Source organism: Aedes albopictus, chromosome 1, assembly GCF_035046485.1.
Source record: "Aedes albopictus strain Foshan chromosome 1, AalbF5, whole genome shotgun sequence".
Taxonomy (NCBI): domain Eukaryota; kingdom Metazoa; phylum Arthropoda; class Insecta; order Diptera; family Culicidae; genus Aedes; species Aedes albopictus.
This window is the reverse complement of record NC_085136.1, coordinates 319,956,239-319,973,172: the sequence shown is the minus strand read 5'-3', so window position 1 is coordinate 319,973,172 and position 16,934 is coordinate 319,956,239. Positions and strand designations below refer to the sequence as shown.

General features: G+C 44.1%; 1 protein-coding gene across 1 annotated transcript in view; it reads right to left on the bottom strand.

The window, feature by feature from the left end:
• Nucleotides 1–16,934, bottom strand: part of LOC109398557 (dynein axonemal heavy chain 10) — a 341,003-nt gene that overhangs the window by 19,275 nt on the left and 304,794 nt on the right. The window contains 3 exon segments of the mRNA XM_062847206.1: nt 9,635–9,766; nt 9,852–10,023; nt 10,113–10,274. Coding sequence (XP_062703190.1) covers nt 9,635–9,766; nt 9,852–10,023; nt 10,113–10,274 — 466 coding nt within the window.

Sequence of the window (16,934 nt, the reverse complement as noted above, 5' to 3'; positions counted from 1 at the left end):
TTCGGGGAAAAAGACACTCATCTGAGCTGATGCGCCAGAGTTGTTCGGTTCGTTGAACCGTGCATTCGCGTATTTGTATTTTTTCGGTGTATCCGTCGTTAGACGACCAGAGACGCAGCGAGTGGTGTGAACAAGTGAACATGCAATATGGTTTGGAGGGCATTATAAACCTATTGGATACTGACACCGAAGACAAACAACGAAAACCAGCTGAATAGGATTATCCGGTGACTTCATTCCGTGTTAGTCCCTTCCATATTTGAACATGACATATACATAGGGATTTCGAGGGGTAGCCTAAGGAAGCTAAATGAACTGGTTTCCGGACAAATGTTCGTGGGGTGGCCAGACTTTGTCACTAGAAAACAACCATCATGTTGTATTCCGAAGGTATCCAGTGAATTTAGCTTACCTTGCTACAGGTAGATCATTCCGTTTCGGTATGACTCTGCACCCATAGGTGATCCTTGCGCTGGTGGTGGGTACACAATCATCATTATCATCATCATCGTCTAATAATCTTCAGCGTAAAAGAACAGCAACGATCAATCTTCGCAGACTTATATAACCAAATGACTTCAGTCCAAGAACCTTACTTTCGTAAGGGTAATCTACCTATCTAGGAAACCTTGTGAATCCGGTGTTTGCTACTTTCAGTAAAAATCAAATGGCAAACACATGCCTCGAGCATGTATGCTTATTAACGAAGCAATTGTCGCTACACTCGTTTCTGAACTAACTACCAGGGAACATCAATTGATTTAGCTGTTGGAAACGTCAACAGGAAATGGGTTCATTGTTCGGTTTGTTTGCCGCATGATGAACCATCCCCATCAACTTGAGAAGTTCCAGTTGGTTGGAGTTTCTTATTACAGGTCGGACTCGATTATCCGGAGTCGGGTTCTGGCACTGTTCAATATAATATTTCGCAAACGGAATACTGTAAGAGGCTGAAATTTTGACTGATCAATAATCAAAAATGGTTTGACAAAATGTCAAAATTTCAGATTTATATATCATTCTGTTCCCCAGATATACGTTTGAGAAGCATCCGAACCCGACCCCGGATAATCGAGTCCGACCTGTAGTACTACAGGGCTTGGATTACTTAACATAGGCAATTGTCCAACCTTCATGGTATCTTATAGAGGAGGTGTCAGACATAACGTTTTGCTCTAGCAGAATTAGTTACGTGTTGATCAATTAGCATGTGTCAGATGAAGCATCTTTATCCAATCATCGCTACATCTTTTTTGAACATTTGAATGTTACTTCGCATACTGAATTGCGGGTCAATCAACTGGGATCTGTACACAGAAGGTAACGACCAAATTTCATGGATACTCATCATCCATTGGTACTCCAAATGATTTAGATGATGCCGTTGATACTACAGCGCCCTTTGTCATGGAAGCTTTTGGTGTAGCCTGTTCTCTACGGTCCGTGCAGACCACAAGGGGCACCCCTTGGTGGAACTCTGATCTAGCAAAGCTCAGGAAACAATGTAGAAAGACTTGGAACAGACTACGTTTGGAGGCTATCAGGTTGACTCGCAAGGCTTACTTGAAAGATCTTCGGTCTGCTGAACGATTCGGCTGGAAAAACTTTTGTTCACATGTTTCCACTTTGGGTAAAGTAAGTTGGTTAAACAAAATCCTCGCGAAATCTACGGATTTCCGAGTGAACGAACTTCGTTTGCCAAATGGCGACTCGACTTACTCTGATGAGGAAGTTCTGGAATACTTACTGAGTACACACTTTCTCGTATGTGTGGATATTAAATATTTGGGTGAACCAGATGTATTTTCCTGTAACTATGATTCTCTGGCTTCGACTCGGAGTATCATACCATTAGTTTACGATTAAGTGGGCACTAAATCTTTAAAATCTCTTGGAGCAAATGGGGTATACTGAAACCTCCATTTAGGTAGGTACCTAAATGGTAAAATCTATTTAAGTCGGATCTACTAACGTATTTGGCTGCCTCTAAGAGATTTACGAAATAAAAGAAAGGCTAAATGGGGTTCTAAGTATATTCCCCTGAAACCGCTCTGAAAACCATGGGGATGCCTTTGAAACGCTATGAAACGCCTATAGAACCCCCAATGAAACCTTCATGAAGTTAACTTTTTTTTTAGTTTTTATTTTTGTGTATTTTAACTTAGATGCTAATTCTACACTCCATGAAGTTTACCTGAAAGCCTCTGAATCCCCCTGAAACCACTCTGAAACCTCCTGAAACGCCCTGAAACGCATTGAAACGTCTTGAAACGCCTCCAAAATCCCCATGGAACCCATGAGCCTCTGAAGCCCCCTTAACTCTATTGAAACGCTTTGAAACGCATTGAAACGCATCAAAACGCCTTGATACGCTTTGAGATGCTTTGAAACGCCTTGAAACGCTCTGCAACACTCTGAAACGCCTCTTAATTTCCTATAAAACCTCCATAAAATTTATCTGAGAGCCTCTGAAGCCCCCTAAAACCTCTGTGAAACCTCCTGAAACGCACTGAAACGCATTGGAACGCCTTTAAACGATGTGAAACGCCTCTAAACCCCTATGAAACCTACGAGAAATTAATTTGCGAGCCTCTGAAGTCGCCTAAAATCCTCCTGAAACCTCCTGGGACGCCCTGAAACGCATTTACACGCCCTAAAACGTCTTGAAATGAAACGCCTCTTACGCCCCTCAAATTCATCGGAAACCTTCTAAAACTCCCTGAAACGCATCGAAACGCTTTGAAACGCCTCTGAACCCCCCATGAAACCTCCGTGAAATTCACCTGCGAGCCTCTGAAGCCCCCTTAGGACCCCTTAAACCTCCTGAAACGCCCTGAAATGCATTAAAACGTCATGAAACGCCTTGAAACGCTTTGAAACGCTTTAAACGCCTCTAAAACCTCTTATAAACAGTCAAATTTACCTGCGACCCTCTGAAAGCACCCTTATACCTCCTGAAAGGTCATGAAACGCCCTGGAACCAGAGTTTAAAATTTTCATTTTCAGTGAGTGAAATTCAACGTGAATTTTGAAGATTCTCAACTGAGGGATCGAAATAAAATTAATTTTGATGAATGAATTTTCTCACTTATTCATTCATTTTTCTGTCACTGACATTTTCACTGAAAAATATAACCTGACCATAACTCCCAATTATTCTTCCAATCGCCTCAAAACTTGTGTATAGGTTTTTTTTTTCTACATCCGTAAAATTTTGATTCGGAAATAAGAGTTTCGCGTTCGGATTGTTTGTAATTAATAAGTGTTAAATTTATTTTTATTGAAACTTAGTGAGTTCCATGCAGATTCTCGGCCGGCGCGAGTGCGTTAGTTTCCTTCTGGTAGACTGTATCCCCGGTAGTGCCGAAATCGTTCGAGCTAGTTTCGTGAAAACTCTCGGACAGCGCGAGTGTGTTACTTCCCGGCAGATTGCATCCCCGGTGGTACCAAAATTGCTCGCACTTCTATACGTCAAACTAGTTGCATGAAGTTTCTCGGTCGGCACGAGTGTAATAATTTGCTTACGGCAGATTGCATCCCCGGTGGTGCCGAAATCGTTCGCGCTTTTCTACCTCGAGCTAGTTTTGTGAAAACTCTTGGTCGGCGCGAGTGTTTTAGTTCCCTTCCAGCAGATTGCAATCTCGCTGATGCCGAAATCCATTGTTTCGTGGTATTTGTCGAATAACTTCAGTTTCTGTAGGAAAAGAAATCTTGTGTGCTTTGGACGATGATGTGCAACCAGATAATTTGGTGAGTTCGTTCCGATGTGGAACAGATTTTTCAGTACCATTACCATGCATAAGTTGTATAGTATGATTGCCATAAGTAATGTCACACTTTCAAATGCATCGTTTTGGAAACCAAGCGATATACGGCACCGATTGATTCCGCTCCTTTTGTTTTCATGCGTGCTCACTTCTAACAAAAAGTACAAAAATGGGAGACGAAACAACCACCCAAGTAACAGAACTAGCTGAATAGCAGTTTCTTAAGCTAAAGTTTGCTTAAGAGTGGTTTGTTCCACTCTTATACAGCACAAATGTTTGTTGGGAGTGTTTTTAGTGGGATGAAATTGGCAACCACATAAGGGAACCAATGCCCTATATAATTTCAAAGTAACCCTGTTGCATAACTTAACCATAATGAATTACAGCATATTCACGTACCAAAATCCCATCTCCTATCTATTTACGAGGGCGTCGGTGAGTCGCTGGTATCTCGATAAATAGGTATCTTCCATTCCCTATCCCTTCCCATCCACAACACGTATTTCTTATCGTTTCAGAGAGCGATTAATGGCGCTTAAGCCTAGGCTTGTTAGCCAGGACACATGGTCCAAATGCCTGTGCCCCATCCCGGAAGCAAAAAGGCCTATGGAGTGACAAATTTCTTAGCTATGTCACTCCCAACGTTGGTGTTGAAAAAATTACTCACACTCACATCAACACATCTACATGATCAACTCAAATACAATTACACAATCTGAATCTTGCCGCATCACTCGCTTATAGTGAATCCCCAATCAACCAATCCAACTCCTTGACACCTATGGGGGCGCCGGTGAGTCGCTGGCCTTTCATAAAGTAGGTGTCATATCATCACATCCTTTCCTTTCCTCGTAACGGAGAAGATGGGCGTGGCCGGCAATGGAAGTTTTCATGTCTTTTTTACTTCAACCTCTGATTGGATAGCTGTTCCTTCCCAAATAGCATTCCATGAGCAATTAGAATAGGAGTATTAAAGTTTTAACATGACAACTTTCAGTATGCAATCTACGAATTACTCCGTTACCACGCAACGCAACGCAACGCAACGCAACGCAACGCGATCGCCTCAAAACTTGTGTATAATAGTTAATCACAATACTAATTAACTGCTCTATTTGTCCATTAAGTTGGATTTTGCGACTGTTAACAGAAATTGGACATTTTACGACGTGCGAAAAAATATTCGTGACAGAGATTTGAATGAAAAAAGAAAGGCATTCAGCTGACAATGATTGTGGCCAAGCACGAATGAAAAAATGAGAATGTCCATCTTCACTTTCAGCCTTCGATTTTTTACACACTGCCTGGAATGCATTGAAACACCATGATACGCCTCTGAAACTCCCCTGAAACCCCCCTGAAGCCTCCGTGAAACTCATTTGAGAGTTTCTGAAACTCCACAAAACCTCTCTGAATCCTCCTGAAACGCCTTGAAACACCTCTGAAAGACAAATAAAATCCATGTGGATCGCCCCTAAAAGCCTATGAAGCCCCCGAAAATATCTCTGAAACCTCCTGAAACGCTCTGAAACGCCCTGAACCGCCTTGAAACGCTTTGGAACGCCTCTGAAACTCCCGTGAAGTTCACCTGATAGCATATGAAGCCCCCCTAAAAGCGCTCTGAAACTTCCGGAAACGCCTGGAAACGCCACTGGCCATCCCCTAGAAACTCCCTTGAAATTTCTCTGACTATCCTCCCTTTACATCGGAAAGCCTTGACCCCCTCCCCTTTGCAAGCCACTAGTCCTTCTAAAACTTCTTTGCAACTTTAAAATCCATTTAGGACTAGCTGGCCCGGCAAACTTTGCTTGGAACGCATTATTGATCGTCACATTCGTGGTGTTCACTTGGCTAATATGCCTCTTCATGTAAACCAACGTGACTACCAATCTAGTAAATCTACTGTGACTCTTTTACATAAGGTTGTTTACGATATTGAGAAAGCATTCGCTCAAAAGCAATTTTGTTTGAGTGTTTTCTTAGATATCGAGAGTGCCATTGACAACGTGTCATTCGACGCAATATTGGAGGCTGCACGGAGTCATGGGAAGTCTCCAATAGTTTTCAATTCGATTCACCTAGTGGTCGAAAACCGACATCTCTTCTTGACTTTGTGTCAAGCAACGATAAGGAAATTGAGTGTTTGTGGATGCCCCCAAGAGGGAGTCCTGTCACCACTTTTGTGGAATCTCGAAGCAGATGCGCTATTGAGGCAACTCAATAATAGCGGATTTCCTACTAATGGTTTTGTCGACGACTAACTAACATTGTATCTTTTCGACCTGATGCAAAACGCTCTTCAGGTAGTTGAGGGTTGGTGCCGCAAATATGGCCTTTCGCGTAAATCCGAGTATAACATCTATTGTTCTTTTCACCAAGGTGAAACCGTAATGGCGTTCGGCCTTTGCGTCTCTTTGATTCTGAAATCAATATGATTGAACAGGTAAAGAGCGTTGGATATTGATTCCCAGCTTTCCTGGACACCTTACATAATCAAGAAAGCGGGCAATGTTTTGGAGGCATTCATTCATTCATTTATTTAGTTCACATCAAATTCATGATAATACTGAATCAACAATTTGCCGCTATATGGTATTTTAGCCAATAGTGGACCCCTTACCTATAGTGGACCCCCTTATATTTTTCCTAATTTTCCTGATTAAATCTGTTTTTACCGGTGAACTTCCACCGGGAGACGATGGATCATGTTCCTAGCCAGTAGTTACAAGTGGTGGAGCTACGCTGGAAAGCAATAATTTGATTTTTTGAACAAATTTGTAAATGTAAACAAATCTGGGGGACCACTATTGGTTAAATCCAAGGGGGTCCACTATTGTCTCCGTTTTAACATGGTAAGAGAATACGATTTGTCCTATAGTGGACCCCAACAATCCTATAGTGGACCCCGGGGGGACCACTATAGGATAATTTGAGCCAGATTTGAAATTATTATTTTATGGGAAATATAGGGTGGTTTGGTAAGGTTTTTGTGTGCAATGTGCAGGAAAGACATAGAACTTGCTGTGCAAACGTTGACAGGGGCAATTTAATTGGAATATCATACTGTTTTAACGATCAGAACAATTTTCAGCTACTAAGGGGTCCACTATTGGTTAAAATACCCTAATACTCGATTTGCAGCCGCAGCTCTCCATCCTCGGTCACGCCCAACACTCGCCAGATCACGCTCCACCTGGTCCGCCCATCGTGCTCTCTGCGCTCCACGCCTTCTTGTACCAACCGGATGGTTAGCAAACACCAACTATGCAGGGTTGCTGTCCGGCATTCTTGCAACATGCCCTGCCCACCGTATCCTTCCAGCTTTGGCTACTTTCTGGATACTGTGTTCGCCGTAAAGTGCAGCGAGCTCGTGGTTCATCCTTCTCCGCCACACACCGGTCTCCTGCACACCGCCGAAGATCGTCCTTAGCACCCGTCGCTCGAAAACTCCGAGTGCTTGCAGGTCCTCCTCGAGCATCGTCCATGTCTCGTGTCCGTAGAGAACCACCGGTCTTATTAACGTCTTGTACATGGTACATTTGGTGCGGGGGTGAATCTTTTTTGACCGCAGTTTCTTCTGGAGCCCATAGTAGGCACGACTTCCACTGATGATGCGCCTTCGTATTTCACGGCTCACGTTATTGTCAGCCGTTAGCAAGGAACCGAGGTAGACGACTTCTTCTACCACCTCGAAAGTATCCCCGTCTATCGTAACATTGCTGCCAAGGCTTGTCCTGTCTCGCTCAGTCCCACCTACCAGCATGTACTTTGTCTTAGCCGCATTCACCACCAGTCCGACCTTTACTGCTTCACGTTTCAGGCGGGTGTACTGTTCTGCCACCGTTCCAAATGTTCTGGCAATAATATCCATGTCATCCGCAAAACAGACAAATTGGCCGGATTTCGTGAAGATCGTACCCCGGCTGTTGGGCCCGGCTCGTCGCATAACACCTTCCAGGGCGATGTTGAAGAGTAGGCAGGAAAGTCCATCACCTTGTCGTAGTCCCCGTCGAGATTCAAATGAACTGGATAGCTCACCCGAAATCCTTACGCTGTTCTGCACACCGTCCATCGTTGCTCTTATCAGTCTAGTCAGCTTCCCGGGAAAGCTGTTCTCGTCCATAATTTTCCATAGCTTTGTGCGGTCGATACTGTCGTATGCCGCTTTGAAGTCGATGAACAGGTGATGCGTTGGGACCTGGTATTCACGGCATTTCTGGAGGATTTGCCGTACGGTGAAGATCTGGTCCGTTGTCGACCGGCCGTCGATGAAACCGGCTTGGTAACTTCCCACGAACTCATTTACTTTAGGTGAAAGACGACGGAAGATGATCTGGGATAGCACTTTGTAGGTGGCCAACTTTTCCGGGCCCATCTTGATGAGTTCTGATGCGATACCGTCCTTACCAGCCGCTTTGTTGTTTTTGAGCTGGTGGATGGCATCCTTAACTTCCCTCAGCGTGAGGGTTGGTTCGTTCCCGTCCTCTGCTGCACCAACATAGTCATTTCCTCCGCTGCCTTGGTCCTCCGTGCCTACATTCTCTTCGCCATTCAGGTGCTTGTCGAAGTGCTGCTTCCACCTTTCGATCACCTCACGTTTGTCCGTCAGGAGGCTCCCTTCCTTATCCCTGCATATTTCGGCTTGCGGCACGTAGCCTTTGCGGGATGCGTTGAGCTTCTGGTAGAACTTACGTGTTTCCTGTGAACGGCACAGCAGTTCCATTTCCTCGCACTCCGCTTCTTCCAGGCGGCGCTTTTTCTCCCGGAAGAGACGGGTCTGCTGCTTCCGCTTCTGTCTGTATCGCTCCACATTCTGTCGGGTTCCATGCTGCAGCATTACCGCCCGCGCTGCATCCTTCTCCTCCAGAACCGCTCTACACTCCTCGTCGAACCAATCGTTTCGTCGACTCCGTTCTACGTACCCGATAGTGCTCTCGGCTGCGTTGTTGATGGCTGCTTTGACTGTACACCAGCAGTCCTCCAGAGGGGCTACATCGAGCACACCCTCGTCCGGCAATGCTGCCTCGAGATTCTGCGCGTATGCGGTGGCGACATCCGGTTGCTTCAGTCGCTCTAGATCGTACCGGGCGGCCGCCGGTACTGTACATTGTTAATAACGGAGAGTTTTGGGCGCAGTTTAACCATCACCAGGTAGTGATCAGAGTCGATATTAGCGCCACGATAGGTCCTGACAGTTCCATCTGCAGTTCCACGTACCGAGTTTCCAATCGCAAGTCCCTTTTCGTCGCTGTGGTCGTCGCCATTGGTATCGGTTCACATTCTTCTCTTGTTGAGCACCGGAAAGCTAGTCTTTTTTACGGCTGGCTCGCAGGCACTGACACTAACCCACTAACCCAGGGAGCTGGGCTTACCTTCCCGGAAGCTACGGGTTCTGCATTGGCATTTCCTCCAACTACAGTGCTAAATAGCTAGGCTCGAGCGCCAGTCTTCGCCGGGGGTGGTGTTTTTAATGGGCGCCCAGGAGATAATATTTTACCTGAGCTTCCACCCAGGAGGCATAAAAAGGAGAATTTAACAATGCAGTGAACCAAAGTTTTGCTGAAACAGCTTAATATTAGGCAATAAATCATAATATCTACGCTTTTAGCATAAACGAAGAATTTACCTTCTCACGATACTAAAATTTAGCAGTATTAGGACCCAAAGAGTCGCTATAATATAATTGCAATCTTTTTAATTGCCGATGCATTAAATAGAACGATATGCTTGGAATATTCGACCTCATGGAAGACACCCTTTTAGGATCCATAATCAGGTCGAGTGTTTCACTATCGTAATGTTACGCGTTTGCATATACAACATACACATCGATACAATACCAAAAACGTAAACTGCACTAAACTTACTGGTTTGGGGTTGCAGATCGATCAGATAGGTCCACGCTTCCCGGACCGCAATCGTGTAGTAGCCAATCTCGGCGTTCGAGTGCAGTCCAAACACTTCCGGTGTGTTGGTCAACGGGAGCTTCTCGATGGATGCTGTTGAGGGAAACAGAAATCAGAATAGGTGATTGATTTCGATTAATTCAAGTGCATGATGTGGCGTGGCATGGGAGAAACCTACCGATAAACTCATCTCGCGTTTCGACTTCGAATATTTTGTAATCAACCGCTTCGTCCTGGTAGAAGTGGAACGGTTGGAACGTATCGAACAGGAAATCGCCCATGTACTCGTCCATGTAGATTTTGACGACCCGCCGATCGAAGTCGTCGATTACGCGACCACCGTACATGACCTATGGGAGAAACGTAGGTTTAATGATATCCTCAGATTAGCATACCAGAAGGAAAGTATTCCAAATAATTAAGACAAGCGGGGGTTCACCTCTCCAATCAGATACTTGAGGCTGTTCCACGGCAACCGGGTCTCGTTGAGGCTGAGTGCCTTCGTTAGGTAGGTATCCATTATCTGCAGACAGACGCTGAAGTCGGACTCATTAAAATCGTAGCTTATGTTCCAGCCTAGTTTGCCGTATTTCCGTCGTTCCTGTGCGGGAGAGAGTTGGAAGGAATCAGAAAACGGTATGGTAGGAAGCCACAAAAAACATCCGCCCAAACAAGCTTGCCGCCACAACCGAGGACGACAAGGACGACGACGATGATGATGAAGATGAAGCCGACTATAAGCCACAGATTTAATAGCGTACTTCCTCGAGTCTCACCAGAGAAGCAGCAATGGTCGCCATCGCCACAGAATCAAAAAAGAGCTGAAATCGTTTAATGATTGTCATGTCATACTTATGTATGAGAGGGGCTCGGCTGTATCTCTCTCTACTGATGTTGCAAACTGATGAAAGATAACCAAGGTAATTTCTATCAGCCTGTGTTCTCTGTTCCATGCTCGGCGAGCCTGGAATCAGGACCTGGACCACTCAGGAGTGAATTATACTTCCTGATGTTTGCTTACCGGCTCGTCATCCAATGGGATGTTCTGGGGGTGCTGCGGCAGAGATTCTCAATTTGTGGAGTGAATTTGGAAAAAAATATGAGATTTGGAAATATTTTCTGGGATCCCCGTGAGTCACACGATTTCCGAATGCAAAGAATATTCCTGATAAAAACAATACTTCTGTTTCGTAAAAATGATAGAAACTATCCTATGGATTCCAAATGCGACGGAATGGTTGTCACTTTTAGGATCATCAATAAATACAAAGCAAATCTTCTTGTTGGAAAAGAGACAATTTCATGAATTATTTCCACAGTAGATTACTGGAATTCTTAGTTTTTGGAGAATGTTTTTGTGTATGTGAAAGAATAGAAAAGCATTCTTGTTTTTCAGAGAATGAAAAACTCTTTTGAGGTCTAACCCAGAATTTTCTTCATGATTTGCTTCAACATTCGCGCCGTGCGGCTCTCTGAATCTCTCTCTTCGCCGATGTATACGGCAATGAATATACTTGATTTTTATCTCGTTATTACAGTGCAAATGACATTAACTCGAATTAAATCGATTAAAATCATTCTATCATTCTCTTATGGATAAATTGATTATTTTTACAAGTTTTGAGCAAAAAATAAATCCACTGAATCATTTACGCATCTTCAGCCTCACCGCAACAAGCGAGAAATAATGATTACCAGTCAGTATGCTTCACCAGCCAACCGACCGATGAGGAATAGTGGTCGCGGTTGGTTCGGTTTCTCTTTGCTCCCTGTGCGTGTTCGTTCGTAGTGATGGTTGGTGCTGATGACTGATCGTACCATTCATATTCACTCAAATTCAAGCACTGCTTATTAGCAATCTTAGAATGTACTTTAAAAATAAATCTTCAGTTGTATTGTTCCGAGTACATTCCTGGCAGGAACAATCCTGGAGGAACCCCGTGGAAAAATTCCTAGAGGAATGCTGGAGAAATTTCTGGAAGCATTTCCCTAGGAATCCCTGGAAGATTTCCTGGAGAAACTCTTGAAGGCATTGGTGTAGTAATTTCAGAAGGAATTCCTGGATGAAATTGCTGGAGCAATTCCTGGAAGAAATTCCTGAAGGAATTATCGGAGGAATTCCTGGAGGAGTCCCTGAAGAATGCATAGATGAATTCGTGGAGGAAACCCTTGGATATTCCCTAGGGAAATCCTTTGAGAAATTCCTGGTGGAATCCTTGCAGGAACTCCTGGAGGAATACTTGAAGGAATGCCTGGAGGTATTCCTGTAAGTATTCGTAATTCCAGCAGGAATTCTGGTAGAAATCTCTGAAGGAATTCTTAGAGGAATCTGTGGAGGAATTCTTGCATTCTTCTTGTAGGAATTCCTGGATGAAATCCGGGAGGAGCTCCTGAAATATCTGAAGAAATGACTACTGCATTTCTTGAAGAAATTGCCATAGATATTTCTGGAGGAGTTTCTTGATCACTCCCTGGAGGAAAATCTGAAGGAATTCCTGAGGTAACTCTTGAAGGAATTCCTGTATGAGTTCCTGAAGGAACGCCTGGAAGAAATGCCAGAAGGAAATCCTGGAGGAATGGCCAAAGGGTTCCCTGGAGGAATTCATGAAGGAATGCCTGGAGGAACCCTTGGAGTAATGCCTGCAGAAATATCAGAAGGAATGTCTGGATGAATAACTGGAGAAAATCCTGGAGACATGCCTGTAGGAATTCGTGTGGCTTCGTAGTCGTGCGACTAGTGTCACCAAGCATCTAGTCGTTCCGTGCTAAGGAGCGCGGGTTCGATTCCCGCCGCAGCTGTCACGGAAAGTTTTCGGCTGTGCCACTGGGCGTTGCATAGTAGTCCGTTGTCTAGTGTCGTGCTTCCTTCAAAGAGCGAACAGCTCACTGGAAATACTAAACGTGTCCGTGTTTTTTTTTTAATTCCCGGAGAAATTTCTAAAGGAATACCAGGAAGAACCCCTTCATAAATTCCCGGAGGATTCCCTGCAGGGATTCTTGAAAGAATCCCTGCAAAAATTTAATGGAGGAACAATCTCTAGAGGAACTCCTGGAAAAATCTCTAGAAATTCTCCTGGAGGGATATCTGGAGGAATTCCTAGAAGAATCTGTGGAAGAATTTCTGGTGGAATCCCTGCTGGAATCCCCGGAGGAATCTCTGAGGAATTTTTGGAGGAATCCCTGCAGGAATTTCTGGAGGAATCTCTTGAGGAATTCTTGGAGGAATCTCTTGAGAAATTCTCGGAGGAATCTTTTGAGAAATTCTGGAGGAATTTCAAGAAGAATTCCTGAAGAAATCTTAGCAGGGAGGGGAAAGAAAGAGTTTTTGAAGAATTCCCAGGAGGAAGTACTAAAGGCATCACAGAAGCAGTTCTTGGAGAAATCCTGGAGGAATCCTAAGAAGAGTTCGTAGATGAGCTACTGGAGGAATCCCTCTAGCAGTTTCTGAAGGAATCACTGGAAGAATTCCTGAAGAAACCCCAGAAGGAATCCCGAAAGCATAATAATTATAATCTCTGATGTTGTTCCTGAAAGAATCACAGAACAAATTACCGAGTGATCCCTGGAAGAATTCTAGGAGAAATTCCTGGAGAAAGCCCATGAGGAGCCCCGGAAGTAATTTCATGAGAAGTTCCTTAGGAAGTCCCAGGACAGCTTTCCTGCCGAATTCCTGGAAGATTTTTTGTATGAATCCTTGATAGGAAATCTGAAGGAATCCATGTCTGCAGTAATTTCTGGATGAATTATTGAATTCGAAGAAGTTTTGTACAAAATTTTTATGGAATTCCTGGGTAAAATTTCGAAAAATCTCTGGTATTATTTTGTGAAAGAATTCTTGGGAGAAATTCTTCGAATAGTTCCAGTTGGAATTATTGTAGCAATCTCTAGCAGAATTCCTGAAGGAATACATAGACAAATTTTTGAAGAATTCTCTCAAGCAATACCTGCAGAAATAACTAAAAGGAACTTTGGAGAAAATCTTGAAGGAAGCCTCGAAAAAAGCCCTGGAACAATCACTGGAAGAACCACTTAAGATATCCCAGGATAAACTCCCGGAGGAATGTCTGGTAAAATCCCTAGAGGAATTCTTGAAGGTATCTCTGGAGGAATCCATGATGGAATCGCTGAAGGAAGCTATGGGAAGCACTATAAGGCAATCCATGACGACTTTTCGCGATGGGGGTGACAGCCAAAAGTGTAAACATAGTGTGAGTACAACTTAACAAAGTTTCATAAAGTGTCGTCGGTGCTTAACAAATTCCTTTGTGTTCAACTGTCACCCCGATCATCGGATGTCAAAAATACATGGTAAACGAAAAAAATTAGCTGATCGCATCTGTCACATGGATTGCCTTATAGCGCCTTATAGCTTCTCCAGACATTCCGTAACTTACTTCCTCTTGTGCTAATGAGACATCGGTGATCATGTGTGGCCTATCTGCATACGGTGGTAGTACTTTTAGGGCTCCAATACAAGTTGCAACATCTCTTTTGTTATAGCAGACCCCACTACCAACCTTTGACAAATGCGTAGTGGATTCTCCTACTACGTAACTACACTACTTAGATAAGGCTCTGGTGGGAAAGGCAGCGCAGGAGCAATTGATCAACAAACGCTAGGCACTCCAGGATAACTACTAAGGTGCACGGAGGATTTCGACAAAGAGGTTTCAGAATCTTCGAATGGTTGTTTAAGGGTATATTACAAAACTGCTGAATCTGAAGCCGATGTCAAAAGAAGGACTCAAAGGGGAACTTGGGGCTTTGCTAGATGTTGTAGATAAACGAGTTCAATCTCCTGCGTTCCACATTTCCAAAATGACGGATCAGCTATCCGTCCGCGGCAGTTGTAGTATACTTGCTGATTTCGAATCTCGATTCTGAAACCCGAAAAGCATGGGAAGCTACCGTAGACCATGGGGACCTACAGCTAAGATCCTATGGAATCATTGCTAAATGCTGGAAAGATGTGATGATTCGACGCTGTCCGGAAGATCAAGGGCAGGAATATCCAGCCTTACGAGTGGTACACCAGCAACTAGGGTTGCTGGAACACATGCGACTACTCTACAGCAAAGCAGATGTCCAATTTGCGACAAGAAGTATTTCCTCGATATGTGCGTATCGTTCACAAAGTTGAGCGTGAACAGTCGTTACACAAGGGCTTAGCAGTGTGGACTATGCTTTGCGTCCCTGAACAAATGCTACCAACCGGCTAACTGTAAAATCGATATCAGCGCAGGTTGTGTGATGCATTTTGATGAACAACCACAGAAGGCGGAGCCGGCAACGGATAGAGAATAGTTGATACCAGCCACTGTAAGTTTGCTGCCGTAACTCTGCAAAGTGACGTAAGCGCCATTCAAAATTTTGATATTTTTTGGTATATTATATGTAATATCGTGTGTAAAAATAACACTGTGGTATTCCTGCTGTATTAGAATGCAAGATCTAGTTGTAATTTATCATCTATGGAAAGAAGCTTGGAGGATGAGCAAGAGTTTTATGCATAATAACCAAAAAATGGGCCAAAACTATCAATGTCGCTTACGTCACTTTGCAGAATTACGGCAGTTTGGCGGTCATGATGGATCTATCCGAAGGTCATCGCTCCGTGTGAGATTCCAGTGTTGCAAATTTTGGCGCAGAAACAAGTGTTACTGGCAACAGCGGTTGTCTACGTTATCGATGGCATGGGGAGTGGAGAAGAAATGCCGCACGCTGCTGGACTATGGAGCAATGGGGAGCTTTGTATCCCAGAATATGAGTGGTTTGCTCCGGTTCCGGAGCATCTGCCGTTGGCGGACCCATCGTTTCTACTCGAGAAACGTGGATAGCTTATTGGAGCAAATATTTTCTTCCATTTGCTGCAGGAAGGAAAGATACCAATGTCGGAAAATCTTCCATTTCTTCAGGAAAGCCAAATGGGATGTCTGATGGGCGGAGCAATTAACACCGAATGCAGCATTTCTACAGTCAACGTTTACTACGCCTCACTCAACGATCGGAAGGATGAACGGTTGAAGATGCTTCTGAACCATTTTTGGAAGATCGACGAGCAACGTATTCCATGGAAAGACGACGGCAGATATGTCGTTAAGCTTCCTTTCCGGGTTGACGTCGAATAGCTGGGAGACTCCAGAGCTTAGGTGGAAAGGCGTTGGATACTACCTATCGCATCATTGTGTGCTGAAACCAGATAGCTCAACTACTTGATTGCGGGTAGTATTTTATGCGTATGCGAAAAACATCACGGATTTGTCATTAAATAACATTCTGATGGATGCACCAACGGTCCAGAAACCACTGTTCAACATGATCTTACAATGCTGGCTGCATAAATTCGTCTTTACGGCAGACATTCAACATATGCACAACCAAGTTGTAGTAGACAAAACGCAGCAACTCAACGAAATCAATCATGGATATCGATTTACTAAGGGGTTACGTACGGTATTGGACCAGCTGGATTCCTAGCAACACGGTGCTTGGTTTAATTGGCCCAAAACGAACATGAGAAATTCCCGGAGCCGTGCAAATTGGAAGAGGCGAAATGGCACTTTTTGTTATGAATGGACGACATAGAGGAAGAGGTCGCATCTTCACAGATGCGTCCAAGGAAGGAACAGCATGTGGCGTAGGAATATTCATCGATGGAATCAGGCAACGTTACCACTACAGGTTATCAAATGAAACAAGCATTACGTCAGCGGAGCTGATAGCAATAGAGAAGGCAAGCAGACTCATCGAGGCGATGCAGCTTGAAGAATTCGTTATATACACCGACTCCAAATCGGCATGCACTATATTAGAAAACGCACTGGAAGACAAACGAGGAGAGGAAATTGTGATAGACATTCTCACAATTTGCTCAAAGTGGAAGATCGCCGTGCAATGGATCCCAAGTCACGTTGGGATCGCAGGGAATGAGATTGCTGATCAATTAGCGAAAGCAGGCCTAACATCGAATAACACAATCGAAAACAAATTGCTTCAGAAGGACGCCCAGCTTTATTTCAAGAGGCAATTAGATGTACAGACAGCAGAATGGTATCACGAGTATTCGATAGAGAAGGGAAGAGGATTCTACGAAACACAACGGTGTTTCGTACCAACTCCTTGGTACAGCAAAACACAGTTAAATGGTCGCGAGGTCAGACTCATCAACCGATTGATGTCCGGCCATGATTACTCGAGATTTTGGCTGGCGAAGATGAAGATTCTCTCGGACCCGGATTGCGACTGGTGCCAAGAACCAGAG